General features: G+C 43.2%; 1 protein-coding gene across 4 annotated transcripts in view; it reads left to right on the top strand.

Moving 5' to 3' along the window:
* LOC138973506 (uncharacterized) overlaps positions 1–17,521 on the top strand; it is a 93,451-nt gene that overhangs the window by 26,215 nt on the left and 49,715 nt on the right. For all 4 annotated transcript variants that reach the window (XM_070346212.1, XM_070346213.1, XM_070346215.1 and 1 more), the window contains 3 exons: positions 1,718–1,849; positions 4,726–4,917; positions 10,405–10,517. In XM_070346212.1, coding sequence (XP_070202313.1) covers positions 1,718–1,849; positions 4,726–4,917; positions 10,405–10,517 — 437 coding nt within the window. The remainder of the gene's footprint in view (positions 1–1,717; positions 1,850–4,725; positions 4,918–10,404; positions 10,518–17,521) is intronic.

A 17,521-nucleotide genomic window follows, 5' to 3' on the forward strand; every position in this document is an offset into this window, starting at 1 on the left:
TTGTGTTCAACAGGAGCTGGTTGAGATCATTGACAAGATGTCTGACAGTGTCATGTTGGTTCAACAGGAGCTGGCTGAGATCATGGACAAGATGTCTGACAGTGTCATGTTGTGTTCAACAGGAGCTGGCTGAGATCATGGACAAGATGTCTGACAGTGTCATGTTGTGTTCAACAGGAGCTGGCTGAGATCATGAACAAGATGTCTGACAGTGTCATGTTGTGTTTAACAGGAGCTGGCTGAGATCATGGACAAGATGTCTGACAGTGTCATGTTGTGTTCAACAGGAGCTGGCTGAGATCATGGACAAGATGTCTGACAGTGTCATGTTGTGTTCAACAGGAGCTGGTTGAGATCATGGACAAGATGTCTGACAGTGTCATGTTGTGTTCAACAGGAGCTGGTTGAGATCATGGACAAGATGTCTGACAGTGTCATGTTGTGTTTAACAGGAGCTGGCTGAGATCATGGACAAGATGTCTGACAGTGTCATGTTGTGTTCAACAGGAGCTGGCTGAGATCATGGACAAGATGTCTGACTGTGTCATGTTGTGTTCAACAGTAGCTGGTTGAGATCATGGACAAGATGTCTGACAGTGTCATGTTGTGTTTAACAGGAGCGGGTTGAGATCATGGACAAGATGTCTGACAGTGTCATGTTGTATTCAACAGGAGCTGGTTGAGATCATGGACAAGATGTCTGACTGTGTCATGTTGTGTTCAACAGGAGCTGGTTGAGATCATGGACAAGATGTCTGACTGTGTCATGTTGTGTTCAACAGGGGCTGGTTGAGATCATGGACAAGATGTCTGACAGTGTCATGTTGTGTTCAACAGGAGCTGGTTGAGATCATGGACAAGATGTCTGACAGTGTCATGTTGTGTTTAACAGGAGCGGGTTGAGATCATGGACAAGATGTCTGACAGTGTCATGTTGTGTTTAACAGGAGCGGGTTGAGATCATGGACAAGATGTCTGACTGTGTCATGTTGTGTTCAACAGGAGCTGGTTGAGATCATGGACAAGATGTCTGACTGTGTCATGTTGTGTTCAACAGGAGCTGGTTGAGATCATGGACAAGATGTCTGACTGTGTCATGTTGTGTTCAACAGGAGCTGGTTGAGATCATGGACAAGATGTCTGACTGTGTCATGTTGTATTCAACAGGAGCTGGTTGAGATCATTGACAAGATGTCTGACTGTGTCATGTTGTGTTCAACAGGAGCTGGTTGAGATCATGGACAAGATGTCTGACAGTGTCATGTTGTGTTCAACAGGAGCTGGTTGAGATCATGGACATGATGTCTGACTGTGTCATGTTGTGTTCAACAGGAGCTGGCTGAGATCATGGACAAGATGTCTGACAGTGTCATGTTGTGTTCAACAGGAGCTGGTTGAGATCATTGACAAGATGTCTGACAGTGTCATGTTGTGTTCAACAGGAGCTGGCTGAGATCATGGACAAGATGTCTGACAGTGTCATGTTGTGTTCAACAGGAGTTGGTTGAGATCATGGACAAGATGTCTGACAGTGTCATGTTGTGTTCAACAGGAGCTGGTTGAGATCATGGACAAGATGTCTGACTGTGTCATGTTGTGTTCAACAGGAGCTGGTTGAGATCATGGACAAGATGTCTGACAGTGTCATGTTGTGTTCAACAGGAGCTGGTTGAGATCATGGACAAGATGTCTGACTGTGTCATGTTGTGTTCAACAGGAGCTGGTTGAGACCATGGACAAGATGACTCCCATGGAGCTGTCGGAGCTGATGGCCATGCTGCTGACCATCCCGGGCTACATGAGTGAGCTCATGTACTCACTGCCCAAGGCACCATCCTTGTCCACGCAGGTGTGAGGTTAAGCGTTGTTTGTACTTTTGACCAAAATATGACATTTTACACAGATCTCGCAGTCTCGGAGGAACAATGAATGACTCTCTTCATCTTTGTAAAAGGTCATATTTTGGTCAAAAATACAAATAACATTTATGTATCGATCGATACTGGTTAGAATTCCTGTAAGTTTGCATGATTGAACGCACACAAACATGCACTATTTTGTAGTCTTGTATGGTAGCCTAAATATGAAGTTTTGACGGCCTCTGACGTCACACGGTTCAAAGAAGGGAAACCCAGTGCTCAATCGGTACATACCAACTTTTTGACTCACATGCGAAGCAAAAGTGAGTCTATGTACTCACCCGAGTCGTCCGTCCGTCCCGGCGTCCGTCCGTCCCGGCGTCCGTCCGTCCGGAAAACTTTAACGTTGGATATATCTTGGACACTATTCAGTCTATCAGTACCAAATTTGGCAAGATGGTGTATGATGACAAGGCCCGAAAAAACATACATAGCATCTTGACCTTGCTTCAAGGTCAAGGTCGCAGGGGCCATAAATGTTGTCTAAAAAACAGCTATTTTTCACATTTTTCCCATTTTCTCTGAAGTTTTTGAGATTTGATACCTCACCTATATATGATATATAGGGCAAAGTAAGCCCCATCTTTTGATACCAGTTTGGTTTACCTTGCTTCAAGGTCAAGGTCACAGGAGCTCTTCAAAGTTGGATTGTATACATATTTTGAAGTGACCTTGACCCTGAACAGGCTATGGAAGATAACTGTTTCAAACTTAAAAATTATGTGGGGCACATGTTATGCTTTCATCATGAGACAAATTTGGTCACATATGATCTAGGTCACTTTGACCCTTATGAAATGTGACCAAAATAAGGTAGTGAACCACTAAAAGTGACCATATCTCATGGTAGAAAGAGCCAATAAGCACCATTGTACTTCCTATGTCTTGAATTAACAGCTTTGTGTTGCATGACCTTGGATGACCTTGACCTTGGGTCAAGGTCACATGTATTTTGGTAGGAAAAATGTGTAAAGCAGTTCTTAGTGTATGATGTCATTGCTAGGTTTAGCTGAAGGTCAAGGTCATGTAAAGGTCAAGGTCAAGCATGTGAGTCGTATGGGCTTTGCCCTTCTTGTTTTTTCCTGACCCGACTCTTGTTCCTTGTCTCAGTATGCTCTCACACCCACCCACCCTCAATTATATTGAGAAGCTAGTACAGTAAAAAAAAAATAATAAAAAACGCTGGCGCTGGACCCGAGTACTCTTCAGACTGGCTCGCTCCTCCAGTATGGAAGTTTTTGTCTTGTGCACGTGGATTTAAAAAAAAAATTTATTAACACAATTAAAAAAATTATTAGAGTAAAATAAAACATTAAAACGTTCATAATAAACAAAAGTAAACAAGAATTAAAAAAAAATTTAAAAAAATAAAAAAATATACCGCCCATGCCGGGAATCGAACTCGGATCACTTTGGCACAGTATGAAAGTTTTCGTCTTGTGCACGTGAATTAAAAAAAAATTTTAAATTTATTTTACACAATTAAAAACATTATTAGAGTAAAATAAAACATTAAAACGTTCATAATAAACAATAGTAAACAAGAAATAAAAAAATAAAAAAAATAGACCGCCCATGCCGGGAATCGAACCCGGATCCCTTTGGCCACCAAGCCACCACCTTGAATCACTGACACAGTGTCCCTGTCGCTCTCTCTCGTGCTCTCTGTCTCTCTTTCAGTCTCACCGAGACCAAACCTGCACTGTAGTTTCTTTGCCGAGACCAAATTAATCCCCACCCGCTGGCTGGCTTGCAAATCATCTCGCATGCGATACGCATGCTTTTCATGACGCACGCGTTCGGCTGTTCTATCAGCTCAATGGCTGGCTGTCGCTCCGATTGAATTCGTCCAACCGTCAAGAACTTTTGTGTTTTTTGGGGCATTTAGGTCCCAGGTAACATTATGAAGTTTTAATACGATCAATCGGACCTATTATCAAGTTAGTGTATCAACTTTTGAACGAACTGCGCCCAGTAGTTTCCCAGCAATAAGCTGTTAAGTCGAGACAGACAGACAGATACGCACACACACAGACACACAATTAAAGTCTGTTGGACCCTAGTACTGCGTACTCAGGGATAATAATTTAATTCGTATAATATCACATAAGACAAAAGGTGAGTCTTCTAAGCACTTGTTTTCTTTGTCCTATTGTCACAAACATACTGCATTATTTCGCTAGAGCAGTAACAAAAATTGTTTTTATGATTCATATAATTATATGATATTACATATGACGAAAGGTGAGTGGTCTAAGCACTTGTTTTCTTTGTCCTAATGTCACAAACTACTGTGGCTGATCGGCCTGCCAGAAGACGCCCCCAGGCTGTAATTATTTTGTGAAGCTACTACAGTAAAAAACAAACCAAAAAACCCCAATTGTAATTCGTATACTATTACATATGACAAAAGGTGAGTCGTCTAAGCACTTGTTTTCTTTGGCCTGATGTCCGAGACTGCTTGAGAAACTGATCGGCCTGCCAGAAGACGCCGCCAGACTGCTTTATTTTGTGAAGCTAGAACAGTACAAAAAATAATGTATAATTCATATATATATATGATATTACATATATGACGAAAAGTGAGCCGTCAAAGCACGTGTTTTCTTTGGCATAATGTTACAAACTGCTGGAGTGGCTAATCTGATTGTCGGAAGACGTCCCCAGACTGCATTATTTTGTGAAGCTAGAACAATAAATATGTTTTTCTTCTAATTCATATATATATATATATATATATAATATTACATAATTATGGACGAAAGGTGAGTCGTCTAAGCACTTGTTTTGTTTGGCCTGATGTCAGAAACTGTTGGAGAGACTGATCGCTCTGCCGGACGACTCCCCAAGACTGCTGACCCAGGCCACGGAACTAATTGTCAACTCTTCGGACCGCAAGCGCAACCTGGTCCAGTTCATGGAGAAGGCGCTTGAAGTCGCCGACTCTATGGAGAAGGACAACAGGACGAACAACGGCTTCTTCCATCTCCTCAAGTCGGTCAGTGGATATTGTCTCTGTTTTTCAACAAAAATGTCAAAAAGCTTCACGCGAAAAAGGGATAAAATAGTGGTTATCTTTACATGCACAATTGATCTTTCTCCAGAGGGGGTTAGATTCATATTTACAAGGCCAAAATGCTTCAGCTCCACGGCTCCCAGGACCCTCGGCGTTACTCATTTTTTCTTGAAACTCATTCTTCCTTGAATGGATTGCCTGGTTTTTAGAGCGTGGCTGCTTGGTTGGTAAGCTTGTGAGTATTCACGAAGTTAGCGACAGAGGTATCATCCCCAAGTTCATCGACAAACATTTGACTTTATAACGTTATATGTTTGCCCTTCATTGTCCTATGTTCGATAGTTTTATTCATTACATAGTGTGCCGTATGTGTCGGTTATAAACAAGGAAGAATGCTGCAAAACATGCATCATCCTAGCCAGGCGACGGTAACGTATGAATCGTTTTGATGGATTCTAAAAAAAAACAAGTCGCGTAAGGCGAAAATACAACATTTAGTCAAGTGGCTGTCGAACTCACAGAATGAAACTGAACGCAATGCAACGCAGCAAGACCGTATACTCGCAGCATCGTCAGTCCACCACGCACGGCAATGCAGTGAAATTGACAAATGAGGACGTGACAGTGCCGCCTCAACTTTCACGAAAAGCCGGATATGACGTCATCAAAGACATTTATCAAAAAAATGAAAAAAACTTTCAGGGATTTCATACCCAGGAACTCTCATGTCAAATTTCATAAAGATCGGTCCAGTAGTTTAGTCTGAATCGCTCTACACACACACACAGACAGACAGACACACACACACACACACACACACACACACACACACACACACGTACACCACGACCCTCGTCTCAATTCCCCCCTCTACGTTAAAATATTTAGTCAAAACTTGACTAAATATAACAAGTCGCGTAAGGCGAAAATACAACATTTAGTCAAGTAGCTGTCGAACTCACAGAATGAAACTGAACGCAATGCCATTTTTCAGCAAGACCGTATACTCGTAGCATCGTCAGTCCTCCGCTCATGGCAAAGGCAGTGAAATTGACAAGAAGAGCGGGGTAGTAGTTGCGCTAAGAAGAATAGCACGCTTTTCTGTACCTCTCTTTGTTTTAACTTTCTGAGCGTGTTTTTAATCCAAACATATCATATCTATATGTTTTTGGAATCAGGAACCGACAAGGAATAAGATGAAAGTGTTTTTAAATTGATTTCGACAATTTAATTTTGATAATAATTTTTATATATTTAATTTTCAGAGCTTGTTTTTAATCCAAATATAACATATTTATATGTTTTTGGAATCAGAAAATGATGGAGAATAAGATGAACGTAAATTTGGATCGTTTTATAATTTTTTTTATTTTTTTTACAATTTTCAGATTTTTAATGACCAAAGTCATTAATTAATTTTTAAGCCACCAAGCTGAAATGCAATACCGAAGTCCGGGCTTCGTCGAAGATTACTTGACCAAAATTTCAACCAATTTTGTTGAAAAATGAGGACGTGACAGTGCCGCCTCAACTTTCACGAAAAGCCGGATATGACGTCATCAAAGACATTTATCAAAAAAATGAAAAAAACTTTCAGGGATTTCATACCCAGGAACCCTCATGTCAAATTTCATAAAGATCGGTCCAGTAGTTTAGTCTGAATCGCTCTACACACACACACACACACACACACACACACACACACACACACACACACACACACACAGACATACACACACACGCACATACACCACGACCCTCGTCTTGATTCCCCCCTCTACGTTAAAACATTTAGTCAAAACTTGACTAAACGTAAAAAGGAAAGAGATAAGGCTTCATGTCCTACAGGCTAAATGTTTCGCCTCTCAAAGACAAGATATGGGTTACATGATTCGAGTTTCTCGCCCTCACGGCTTTTGACGAGATGCACAAGTGTATGCGTGTTTAGGTGGTATCAGCCATCTGCACTTATGGCAGAATGACCGAGGTATTTTACGTGCCACTGTGGTGACACGGGGGTGGGACATGGCTTCCGTCTCTGGGTCTTCACATAAAGTTGAGCCGTGTCCGTCCCGGCCCGAATTCAAACCTCCGACGTTCCGATCATAAGTCCAGTGGTCTACCAACTGAGGTACAGGGCCCCCCATGGATTCTAATAACCGTTGCAGCGCTTACATAACTCGTAGGTACCAGCTGATTACTGTCTGAAGTCGCCGCACACCTGTGTTCATAATGACAATTTAAAACTATTGAACATCATTCGTTTTGAAAAAAATAACATAAGGTGACAGCAATTGCACGCAGTGGCGGATCAGTTAGTTTGTAAGGGGGGGAGGGGGATGCCCTTGGAAAGGGTAATCCAGGGCACGCAGCGCGCCCAAGACTGGCAGGGGCTGGGGGCGCGGGGGCGCGGAGATGCCCCCCCCCTCCCCCTCGAACACATTTTTTTTCAGAAGAAGCAAAATGATGATATCTGGTGCCATCTGAGCTTAGAAATTGCCACGGAATCATATCAAATTCCAAGATAAAATAACATCTCTCTTTATTTTTTTAGCTGCAGGGAGTTGCTAGACGCGGGTATGGGTTTCAGTTGCTAGACGCAGTATGGGTTTCAGTTGCTAGACGCAGGTATGGGTTTCAGTTGCTAGACGCAGTATGGGTTTCAGTTGCTAGACACAGTATGGGTTTCAGTTGCTAGACGCAGTCTGGGTTTCAGTTGCTAGACGCAGTATGGGTTTCAGTTGCTAGACGCAGGTATGGGTTTCAGTTGCTAGACGCAGTATGGGTTTCAGTTGCTTGACGCAGTATGGGTTTCAGTTGCTAGACGCAGTATGGGTTTCAGTTGCTAGACGCAGGTATGGGTTTCAGTTGCTAGACGCAGTATGGGTTTCAGTTGCTAGACGCAGTATGGGTTTCAGTTGCTAGACACAAGTATGGGTTTCAGTTGCTTGACGCAGTATGGGTTTCAGTTGCTAGACGCAGGTATGGGTTTCAGTTGCTTGACGCAGTATGGGTTTCAGTTGCTAGACACAAGTCTGGGTTTCAGTTGCTAGACGCAGTATGGGTTTCAGTTGCTAGACGCAGGTTTGGGTTTCAGTTGCTAGACGCAGTATGGGTTTCAGTTGCTAGACACAAGTATGGGTTTCAGTTGCTTGACGCAGTATGGGTTTCAGTTGCTAGACGCAGGTTTGGGTTTCAGTTGCTAGACGCAGTATGGGTTTCAGTTGCTAGACACAAGTATGGGTTTCAGTTGCTAGACGCAGTATGGGTTTCAGTTGCTAGACACAAGTATGGGTTTCAGTTGCCAGACGCAGTATGGGTTTCAGTTGCTAGACGCAGGTATGGGTTTCAGTTGCTAGACGCAGGTATGGGTTTCAGTTGCTAGACGCAGGTATGGGTTTCAGTTGCTAGACACAAGTATGGGTTTCAGTTGCTAGACGCAGTATGGGTTTCAGTTGCTAGACACAAGTATGGATTTCAGTTGCTCGACGCAGTATGGGTTTCAGTTGCTAGACGCAGGTGTGGTTTTCATTTGCTAGACATAGGAATGGGTTTCAGTTGCCAAACGCAGGTATGGGTTTCAGTTGCTAGACGCGGGTGTGGTTTTCAGTTGCTAGACGTAGGAATGGGTTTCAGTTGCTAGACGCAGGTATGGGTTTCAGTTGCTAGACGCAGTATGGGTTTCAGTTGCTAGACACAAGTATGGGTTTCAGTTGCTAGACGCAGTATGGGTTTCAGTTGCTAGACACAAGTATGGGTTTCAGTTGCTAGACGCAGTATGGGTTTCAGTTGCAAGACGCAGGTTTGGGTTTCAGTTGCTAGACGCAGTATGGGTTTCAGTTGCTAGACACAAGTATGGGTTTCAGTTGCTAGACGCAGTATGGGTTTCAGTTGCTAGATGCAGTATGGGTTTCAGTTGCCAGACGCAGTATGGGTTTCAGTTGCTAGACGCAGTATGGGTTTCAGTTGCTAGACACAAGTATGTGTTTCAGTTGCTAGACGCAGTATGGGTTTCAGTTGCTAGACGCAGTATCATGGGTTTCAGTTGCTAGACACAAGTATGGGTTTCAGTTGCTAGACGCAGTATGGGTTTCAGTTGCTAGACACAAGTATGGGTTTCAGTGTCTAGACGCAGGTATGGGTTTTAGTTGCTAGACGCAGTATGGGTTTCAGTTGCTAGACACAAGTATGGGTTTCAGTTGCTAGACGCAGTATGGGTTTCAGTTGCTAGACACAAGTATGGGTTTCAGTTGCTAGACGCAGGTATGGGTTTCAGTTGCTAGACACAAGTATGGGTTTCAGTTGCTAGACACAAGTCTGGGTTTCAGTTGCTAGACGCAGGTATGGGTTTCAGTTGCTAGACGCAGGTATGGGTTTCAGTTGCTAGACACAAGTATGGGTTTCAGTTGCTAGACGCAGGTATGGGTTTCAGTTGCTAGACACAAGTATGGGTTTCAGTTGCTAGACGCAGGTGTGAGTTTTAGTTGCTAGACACAAGTATGGTTTCAGTTGCTAGACGCAGTATGGGTTTCAGTTGCTAGACACAAGTATGGGTTTCAGTTGCTAGACGCAGGTATGGGTTTCAGTTGCTAGACGCAGTATGGGTTTTAGTTGCTAGACACAAGTATGGGTTTCAGTTGCTAGACACAAGTATGGGTTTCAGTTGCTAGACGCAGGTATGGGTTTCAGTTGCTAGACGCAGGTGTGGGTTTTAGTTGCTAGACACAAGTATGGGTTTCAGTTGCTAGACGCAGGTATGGGTTTCAGTTGCTAGACACAAGTATGGGTTTCAGTTGCTAGACGCAGGTGTGAGTTTTAGTTGCTAGACACAAGTATGGGTTTCAGTTGCCAGACGCAGGTATGGGTTTCAGTTGCTAGACGCAGGTGTGGTTTTCAGTTGCTAGACGCAGGTGTGGTTTTCAGTTGCTAGACATAGGAATGGGTTTCAGTTGCCAGACGCAGGTATGGGTTTCAGTTGCTAGACGCGGGTGTGGTTTTCAGTTGCTAGACGTAGGAATGGGTTTCAGTTGCCAGACGCAGGTATGGGTTTCAGTTGCTAGACGCAGGTGTGGGTTTCAGTTGCTAGACGCAGGAGTGGTTTTCAGTTGCTAGACGCAGGTATGGGTTTCAGTTGCTAGACGCGGGTATGGGTTTCAGTTGCTAGACGTATGAATGGGTTTCAGTTGCCAGACGCAGGTATGGGTTTCAGTTGCTAGACGCAGGTGTGATTTTTAGTTGCTAGACGTAGGAATGGGTTTCAGTTGCTAGACGCGGGTATGGGTTTCAGTTGCTAGACGCAGGTGTGGTTTTTAGTTGCTAGACGTAGGAATGCGTTTCAGTTGCCAGACGTAGGAATGGGTTTCAGTTGCTAGACACAGGTGTGGTTTTCAGTTGCTAGACGTAGGAATGGGTTTCAGTTGCCAGACGCAGGTATGGGTTTCAGTTGCTAGACGCAGGTATGGGTTTCAGTTGATAGACGCAGAGCACGTGGACCTGGACATTATCAATGAGGTGCTCACCCTCACTACCCGAGATACCGGGGTCTCCATGAACGCTGTCAAAGCTCTCATACAGTTCTCCAGGCAAGAGTGTTGCATGCGTTGTTCTTAGTATGTTGCAATGACCTTGCATGCTTCGTTCTGATTTTGTGTTAAACATCAAAGCTTCGTTCAGATTTTGTGTCTTCCGTCGAAGCCCTTATAAAGTTCTCCATGCGTTGTTCTTAGTATGTTGCAATGACCTTGCATGCTTCGTTCTGATTTGTTGTTAACAGTCAAAGCTCTCATCTCCAGCAAGATTTTTCCATGTTCTGTTCTTAGTGTGTTCAAATGACCATGCTTCGTTCAGTCTTGCGCAATATGTGTTGTTTTTGTCGCGTTGCATGCGTTGTACCAAGGTTTTCTTAGACCAAGAAAAACAAAAAAGTTTCCGATTCTTCGAACGACATTTTTTTTTCAATCCTGAACTTTAGACCTTTTTTGACCCTTCAACACTTGGTTTAAACAATGTTTTATTAAATCAAACATGATTCAATACAACGATAAACAATAGGGTCACGAACTCAAGCGAACGCTTATACACGCATGCAGGAAAAAAAATAAAATATGGGTAGCGCCGTATGTATGGCAGCTCGCTTTCCCCGGGGAGAAAGCAGCCCGAATTTCCATGAGGGTAACCTCACTGGACTGGACTGTAAATCTTATCCAATCCAATCCAATCCAATATTACGCGCCCTACGTAGTAGGAAAATAACACAAATAATTGTATGAGGTCGGACAAGCATTACTTATAAATTGTGGAACTATCTAGATGAAAAGCATAGTTAAAGAAAATCAGAAAGAATAAGAAAAAGCTAGCAGGAGGAAGAGGGGGGAGGGTGGAGGTGGGAGGAAAGAACGGTAGGTACATATAAAAGATGAAGGTGGTTAGCGCATACAAAAAAGAATATACATAGTACATTACAAATCATAATCCTGTGGCAAATAAGCAGTAGCTCGCTAAATACATATTTGAAAAATGCATATAAAATAAGGGTTGTTGGCATGAGTATGGGTACTGAGTCAATTCAACAAAAACGACCAGATTCATGAATAAACGATTGGACATTTTCAAAAATAAGCTTGTTGGTGCAAAGAGAAAGGTTTTCGCTACCATTTAACAATATTTCAACATGTCTGTAATTTACAGGAAGTGCGTTTATTGTAGACAGGCGAGCATCTACGTACAAAGGACAATGTGTCAAATAATGGTCAGCTGTTTCGTTCAGGTAGCCGCAAGCGCACTGTGGGTTTCCCTGTAAGTGGCGTTTACACAGGTCAGAATTCAAATTACTCATGTTTAGGCGCATTCTGCAGTGGTGAATCTCATCCAGTCTTTTACCACAGTAATAATAGGCAGGTACGTTATAATCAGGAGTAGATAAATAGCGTTTGAAATCGCTGATTGAGTTAGTTGTTTTCATGTTGTCTGGCAAGGTGTTCCACAGGACAGTAGTAGATGGTATAAAAGATCGACGGTATAATTCAGTTTTGCACATGGGGACCCTTCTTTCTAATGGTCTTCTATGATGATATGGGTTAACATCAGAAGTTAAAGGTGGCAAGAGATGTGATAAGTAATGAGGGCATTTGCCATATACCATCTTGTAATATAAAATCAGTTTGTGTCTGCTCCGTCTTTCTTTTAGGTTGCAAAATCCGCTTTCTTTATACAGTTTTTCGTGGCTGGTGCCGCGCACACCACCGATTATAGTCCGAATGGCTTCCAAATGTAATTTTTCCAGTGCAGTTGACCAGTACTCGGTGCAGTTGTCCCACAGGATGTCTGCGTAGTCAAAATGTGGAAGAACGAATGATTTATACATAGTTACCAGACTTTTACGATTTAATCTATATTGATAATATCTTAAACAATTAATTAATAAGGTGACCTTTTTTACGATGCTTCTCACTTGGTAGTCCCACTTACAATTATTCTGCAAGATTACGCCAAGATGTTCATGTTGGTTCACGTTTTCCAAAACAATATTATTAAAAATGATTGGTTCGGTTGATATATTATCACGTTTTATGTCTAACAGTTCCGTTTTTGCTTCGTTAAATTTAACTTTCCACTGTTTTGCCTGAGTATTAATTTTATTTAGGTCTGCGTTCAAAATCTGCGCTCGTCTAGTTGGATCTTCTAAGGATATGGACATGCTCGTGTCATCAGCAAACAACTTTATAACAGATTCAGTATCATTCACAATGTCGTTAATATATATCAGGAATAACAAAGGGCCTAGAACATCAACACCATGTCCTTTCTTGTCCTTGAATGACTTTACCAACTGCCACCACTTTTTAGTACCAAAGGAGCCTTGGTCCCCATATGTGCCCACCGTCCCATATATGGGACGCTATCTTTTAGTGGAGATTATAAATTAACTGAACCCAATAAAGTGGTTATCATTCCCCAGACATATCAAGGGAGGCTACGTGTGTCCAGTTTTCGTGTTGAACGGGATGTATCTCCCTTACCGTTTCACACAGGTGCAGCCATTTGCATTTTTTGGTCTGAATTGATGAGCAGAATGGCAAGCATTAAAAGGTAAGTTGTTATTTTCTTTACCAAGGACTTTTATATATCAAACAAAGAATAAATAATGGAGATACTGATGTTATCTGAATATGGATTTCGCGGATTGTTTAAAAAAAAGTTTTGCTTGCATCTGTGAGTGTTTGAAGTGCCGTCCCATATATGGGACCGTGGGCACGAGAGGGGTGGGTTTTTTAACACATACAAAGAAAGATTTGCTTCTCTTGTCTTCCAGACTCTATAATGTCAACGAAGTTTTATCAATGCTGGAAGATGACAGCAGTGTCCAGGAAGCCTCTGTCTTCATTGAGCCACCTCCTGTGACTGAGGACACTGATGAAGACAGCGGAGAAGAAGACGGGGAAGGGACAGTCTCCAACCTCAATGGCCGTCAGCTGCGGGCGCCTGCTTCTGCCACAGTTGTCAGGAATGGTCAACGCTAGCCACTTTATGAACCCGAGAATGACAGGTCTTCAGATGAAGAAAGAGTAAGATTGGACTTAAGCTTGTGTAAAGGCCACTCAGACGCAGAATCTCAGCATCGACGAGTCGATGGTGCCGTATTACGGCAGGCATGGCGCTAAACAATTCATTCGTGGTAAACCAATCAGGTTTGGGTTCAAAATGTGGGTTCTGACCACTCCTCTGGGATACATCGTTCAGTGCGAGCCCTACCAAGGAGCCACAGGACAACCGACAGCGTACCCGGGCGTTGGCATGGGAGGGGAGGTGGTTCTTATCTCATAGCCGAGCTGCAGGAAGTGGAGAGATGCTCGTTCCACCTGACGTTTGACAATCTTTTCACGAGTTTGAAACTGGTGGATCGGCTGTCGGAAAAGAACATCGCGTGCACAGGCACAATCCGAGCAAATCGTCTCGAAGACTGCCCACTGAGAGATGTGAAAGACATGCAGAAGACGCCAAGAGGAACCTTCGACTATGCCACAGACATAAAGTCAGGTCTCATTGTCGTGCGATGGAACGACAACAATATCGTGAACGTCGTCTCAAACAAGGTTGGGGTACATCCACTTCAGGGCCCGTATGCATGAACTAGAAGTAAGAAACACTGGAAGTAGAGGCCTCTTTTCGAAGTGGGAACTCCCGAAGTCAACTTTCTAAGTGTTCACAATGCATGAACTGACTTGAACGCCAAAGTAGTGACAGCGAGAGTATTAAGGTCAAGGTCGGGGAAATTGGGGGAATCCCTACTAATACGCATGCGCACGTTTCTATCAACATGGCAGTCAACGAAAATGGCAAGGCACGTGTGCCGCTCAAAAAGAAAATTGACACAGAGGGGCGTTCTGCGCCTTTTTCAGATGGTGAAATTGCTGTCCTCTTGACAGAAGTGTTTTACGAAAGAACGGTTATTCTGTCCAAATTTCAGAACAGTCTAACTGTTAAACATAAAGACGCTGTCTGGTCCAAAATTGCCAAAGAAGTGTCGCTCTCTCTCTCTCTCTCTCTCTCTCTCTCTCTCTCTCTCTCTCTCTCTCTCTCTCTCTCTCTCTCTCTCTCTCTCTCTCTCTCTCTCTCTCTCTTACGACACACGCACACACAGACAAACGTACACTCATGCACATACTGACACTATGACACAAGTGACACTGACGGCACACATAAACACACACACACACACCACACACACACACACGCGCGCGTTCGCGCGCACACATATACACACACACACGCACCCATACACGCACGCACACAGTCACAAACAAATAACCACACACTCACTCTCTCTCACTTTCTCTCATTCTCTCTCAATCTACACTCATACACACACTGAAACTATGATGACACAAGTGACACGTCACACACCCACACACCCACACACACACACACACACACACACACACACACACACACACATACTCACCGTAGTGACACACATATACACACGCGCGTACAGTTGAAAGTCAAGACATGATATGATTTTTTCAAAGCATAGGAAGGTTTCTTTTGCAAATGAATAAAATTAACACAGAGGCAAAACCCGGTTTTTGCAGCCGGAATGCAATTGCGGAGGCTTAAAAAGGAAAAGATTAATAAAAAATATATAGCTCCCGGCGGAACTTGAACCCGGAGCAAATGAACGAGAGTCCGGAACCGTTACCACTGCACTATGTTACTCGTGTAGAATAGAGGCATGATGAAAAAAGGCATTCTGAGTTATTCAGTCGTGCTGGTTTGAAAGCTCGCCACCTTCGCCGAATGACTCGAGCACGTTTTTTTTTCGGTCAGTAACTGATCATCGAACTGTCGCTTTTGAGTCACTCTGTTTTAAGCATTTCACCTAAATTAAACAAGAATGTCACAGTCCGTGTCTATGGTGCAAGGTAGGAGACCGTCTCATTGTAGCCAAGTTACGACAGTTGCTCGATTGACGCATTTCACGTCTTCGATATTGTGTCTGAGATAATTTCCCAATGAGCTGCCTTTAAAAACGGAATGTCCTGCAATTGTAGTATGCGCTGGAGGTTTCTTTTGGATGGGTAAGGACCCTTGAGATGCGATATCGTCGTATAATTGTGTCAAGCGAGAGGCCCTTGACATTGGAAGTGGGAACTTCGAAAGCAAAGTTGCCAGCTACTCGGTATGCACGAGCTAAATTGAACGCCGAAGTAGTGGCTTCGAGAGTTCTGAGGTCAAGGTCGAGAAAATTGGGGGAATCCCAATTAGTGCGCATGCGTTTGTAAACGGTAGGCTTGGTGACCAGAAGAAACAAATCTCATCGCGAGTTCGTAAATGGGCAAACGTTGATCGCGCTGTAGCTTTTACTATAATTGTTGTTTTTAACTGGTTGAACGAAAGCTGTGATAATTGTCCTTAAATAGAATGACTGTCTATAATAATGATTTCGTTGACCAGAATGTTGGGGACAATAAAAAAAGGTTGTTTATGTGGTAGCGAAGTCGGTTAACTTAAAACTCTTTTTGTAGTGTTTTTTTAATGATTGTGTATCGGTAAAACTGCTGGACAAAAATAGTTTGGTCAGAGCGAATGTTTGTGTTACTGGTAAATTTAAAAAGGCAGAACTCCATTTTTGGGGAATCAAGATATAAGGTGTAGTGAAAAGAAGATAAGTTCAGCGAATTTCATATTATCTGAGAAAATGTGTGTCCGAATTTTTAAAACAGAAAAATTTTTGTACTTAGGTGTTTGTAAATTACGTTTGTCCATATAAAGTTCAAAGTCAAGATTGGATTTTTGTAGCCTACGTGCGTGTGTGCATGTGTATTAGACATAATACATAGACATAGAACACTTTATTATCTCAATTACGATAAACTCGGGTGTGGTGAATCACAATAAACAGCATAAAACGTAAGAACATGAATAAAATATCAAGGCGCAAATATAGTCAGCTCATCATAGTGTGGGGAGTGGGCACACACACACACACACACACACACACACACACACACACACACACACCGTCGAACATACACATAACGTCGAACACACACACACACACACACACACACACACACACACACACACACACACACACACACACACACACACACACACACACCGTCGAACACACACACACCGTCGAACACACACATAACATCGAAAACACACACACACACACACACACACACACACACACACACACACACACACACACACACAAACACACACACAAACACACACACACAAACACACACACACAAACACACACAGACACACAAACACACACAGACACACACACGGCACGCGCGAACACGCAAACAGACGTATGAAGGAACAGACGCACAATTATACCCGCACGCACGCACACACAGGCAGACAGGCACTCGCACAAATACACACACACACACACACACACACACACACACACACACACACACACACACACACACACACACAGATAAAGCAATGACAAAAAAAATAGCAGAAACTTACACTTCAACACTCGAACACACACACACACACGCACACGCACACAAACACACGCACGCACGCACACAAACACACACACACACACACACACACACACACACACACACACACTCACACATGCACACAACGACGCCCATTTTCATAGAAACACAGTAACCCCCTCGTATAAGCGGGAATGAAAGAGTGGTGGCCAATGACCCAGAACAAACAAAAGTCAAAGCTGGCAACTCAGGTTTGTATTCAGGGAAATTTGCACGAAATGCATGCAGAAGATACGACTTTTCCCTCTATTTTCTCTCTTTGGGAGCGTCAGCTCGGTTTGACATGAAAAACTGAAGAAAAGCCCTGCCTTTTTGCACTGAGAAACTGTGGAAGTAGCGTGTTTACTACTGGGTCTGGCTGTAGTACATTTACCCTCATTTACTTCCTCGTTAGCTTCCAAAGTAAACTCTTTTTTCGTCCCATGCATGCGAAAGTGAGGATGTACTTCCGATGTCACTCAAAACTTTAGAAGTAGTCGCAAAATACCCTGAGTTACTTCCTCGCTTTGCTTCGAGGTAAACCCTTTTTCCGGCCCATGCATACGAAAGTGAGG

The sequence above is a fragment of the Littorina saxatilis genome, linkage group LG8 (genome assembly GCF_037325665.1).
Source record: "Littorina saxatilis isolate snail1 linkage group LG8, US_GU_Lsax_2.0, whole genome shotgun sequence".
NCBI classification, from domain to species: Eukaryota; Metazoa; Mollusca; class Gastropoda; order Littorinimorpha; family Littorinidae; genus Littorina; species Littorina saxatilis.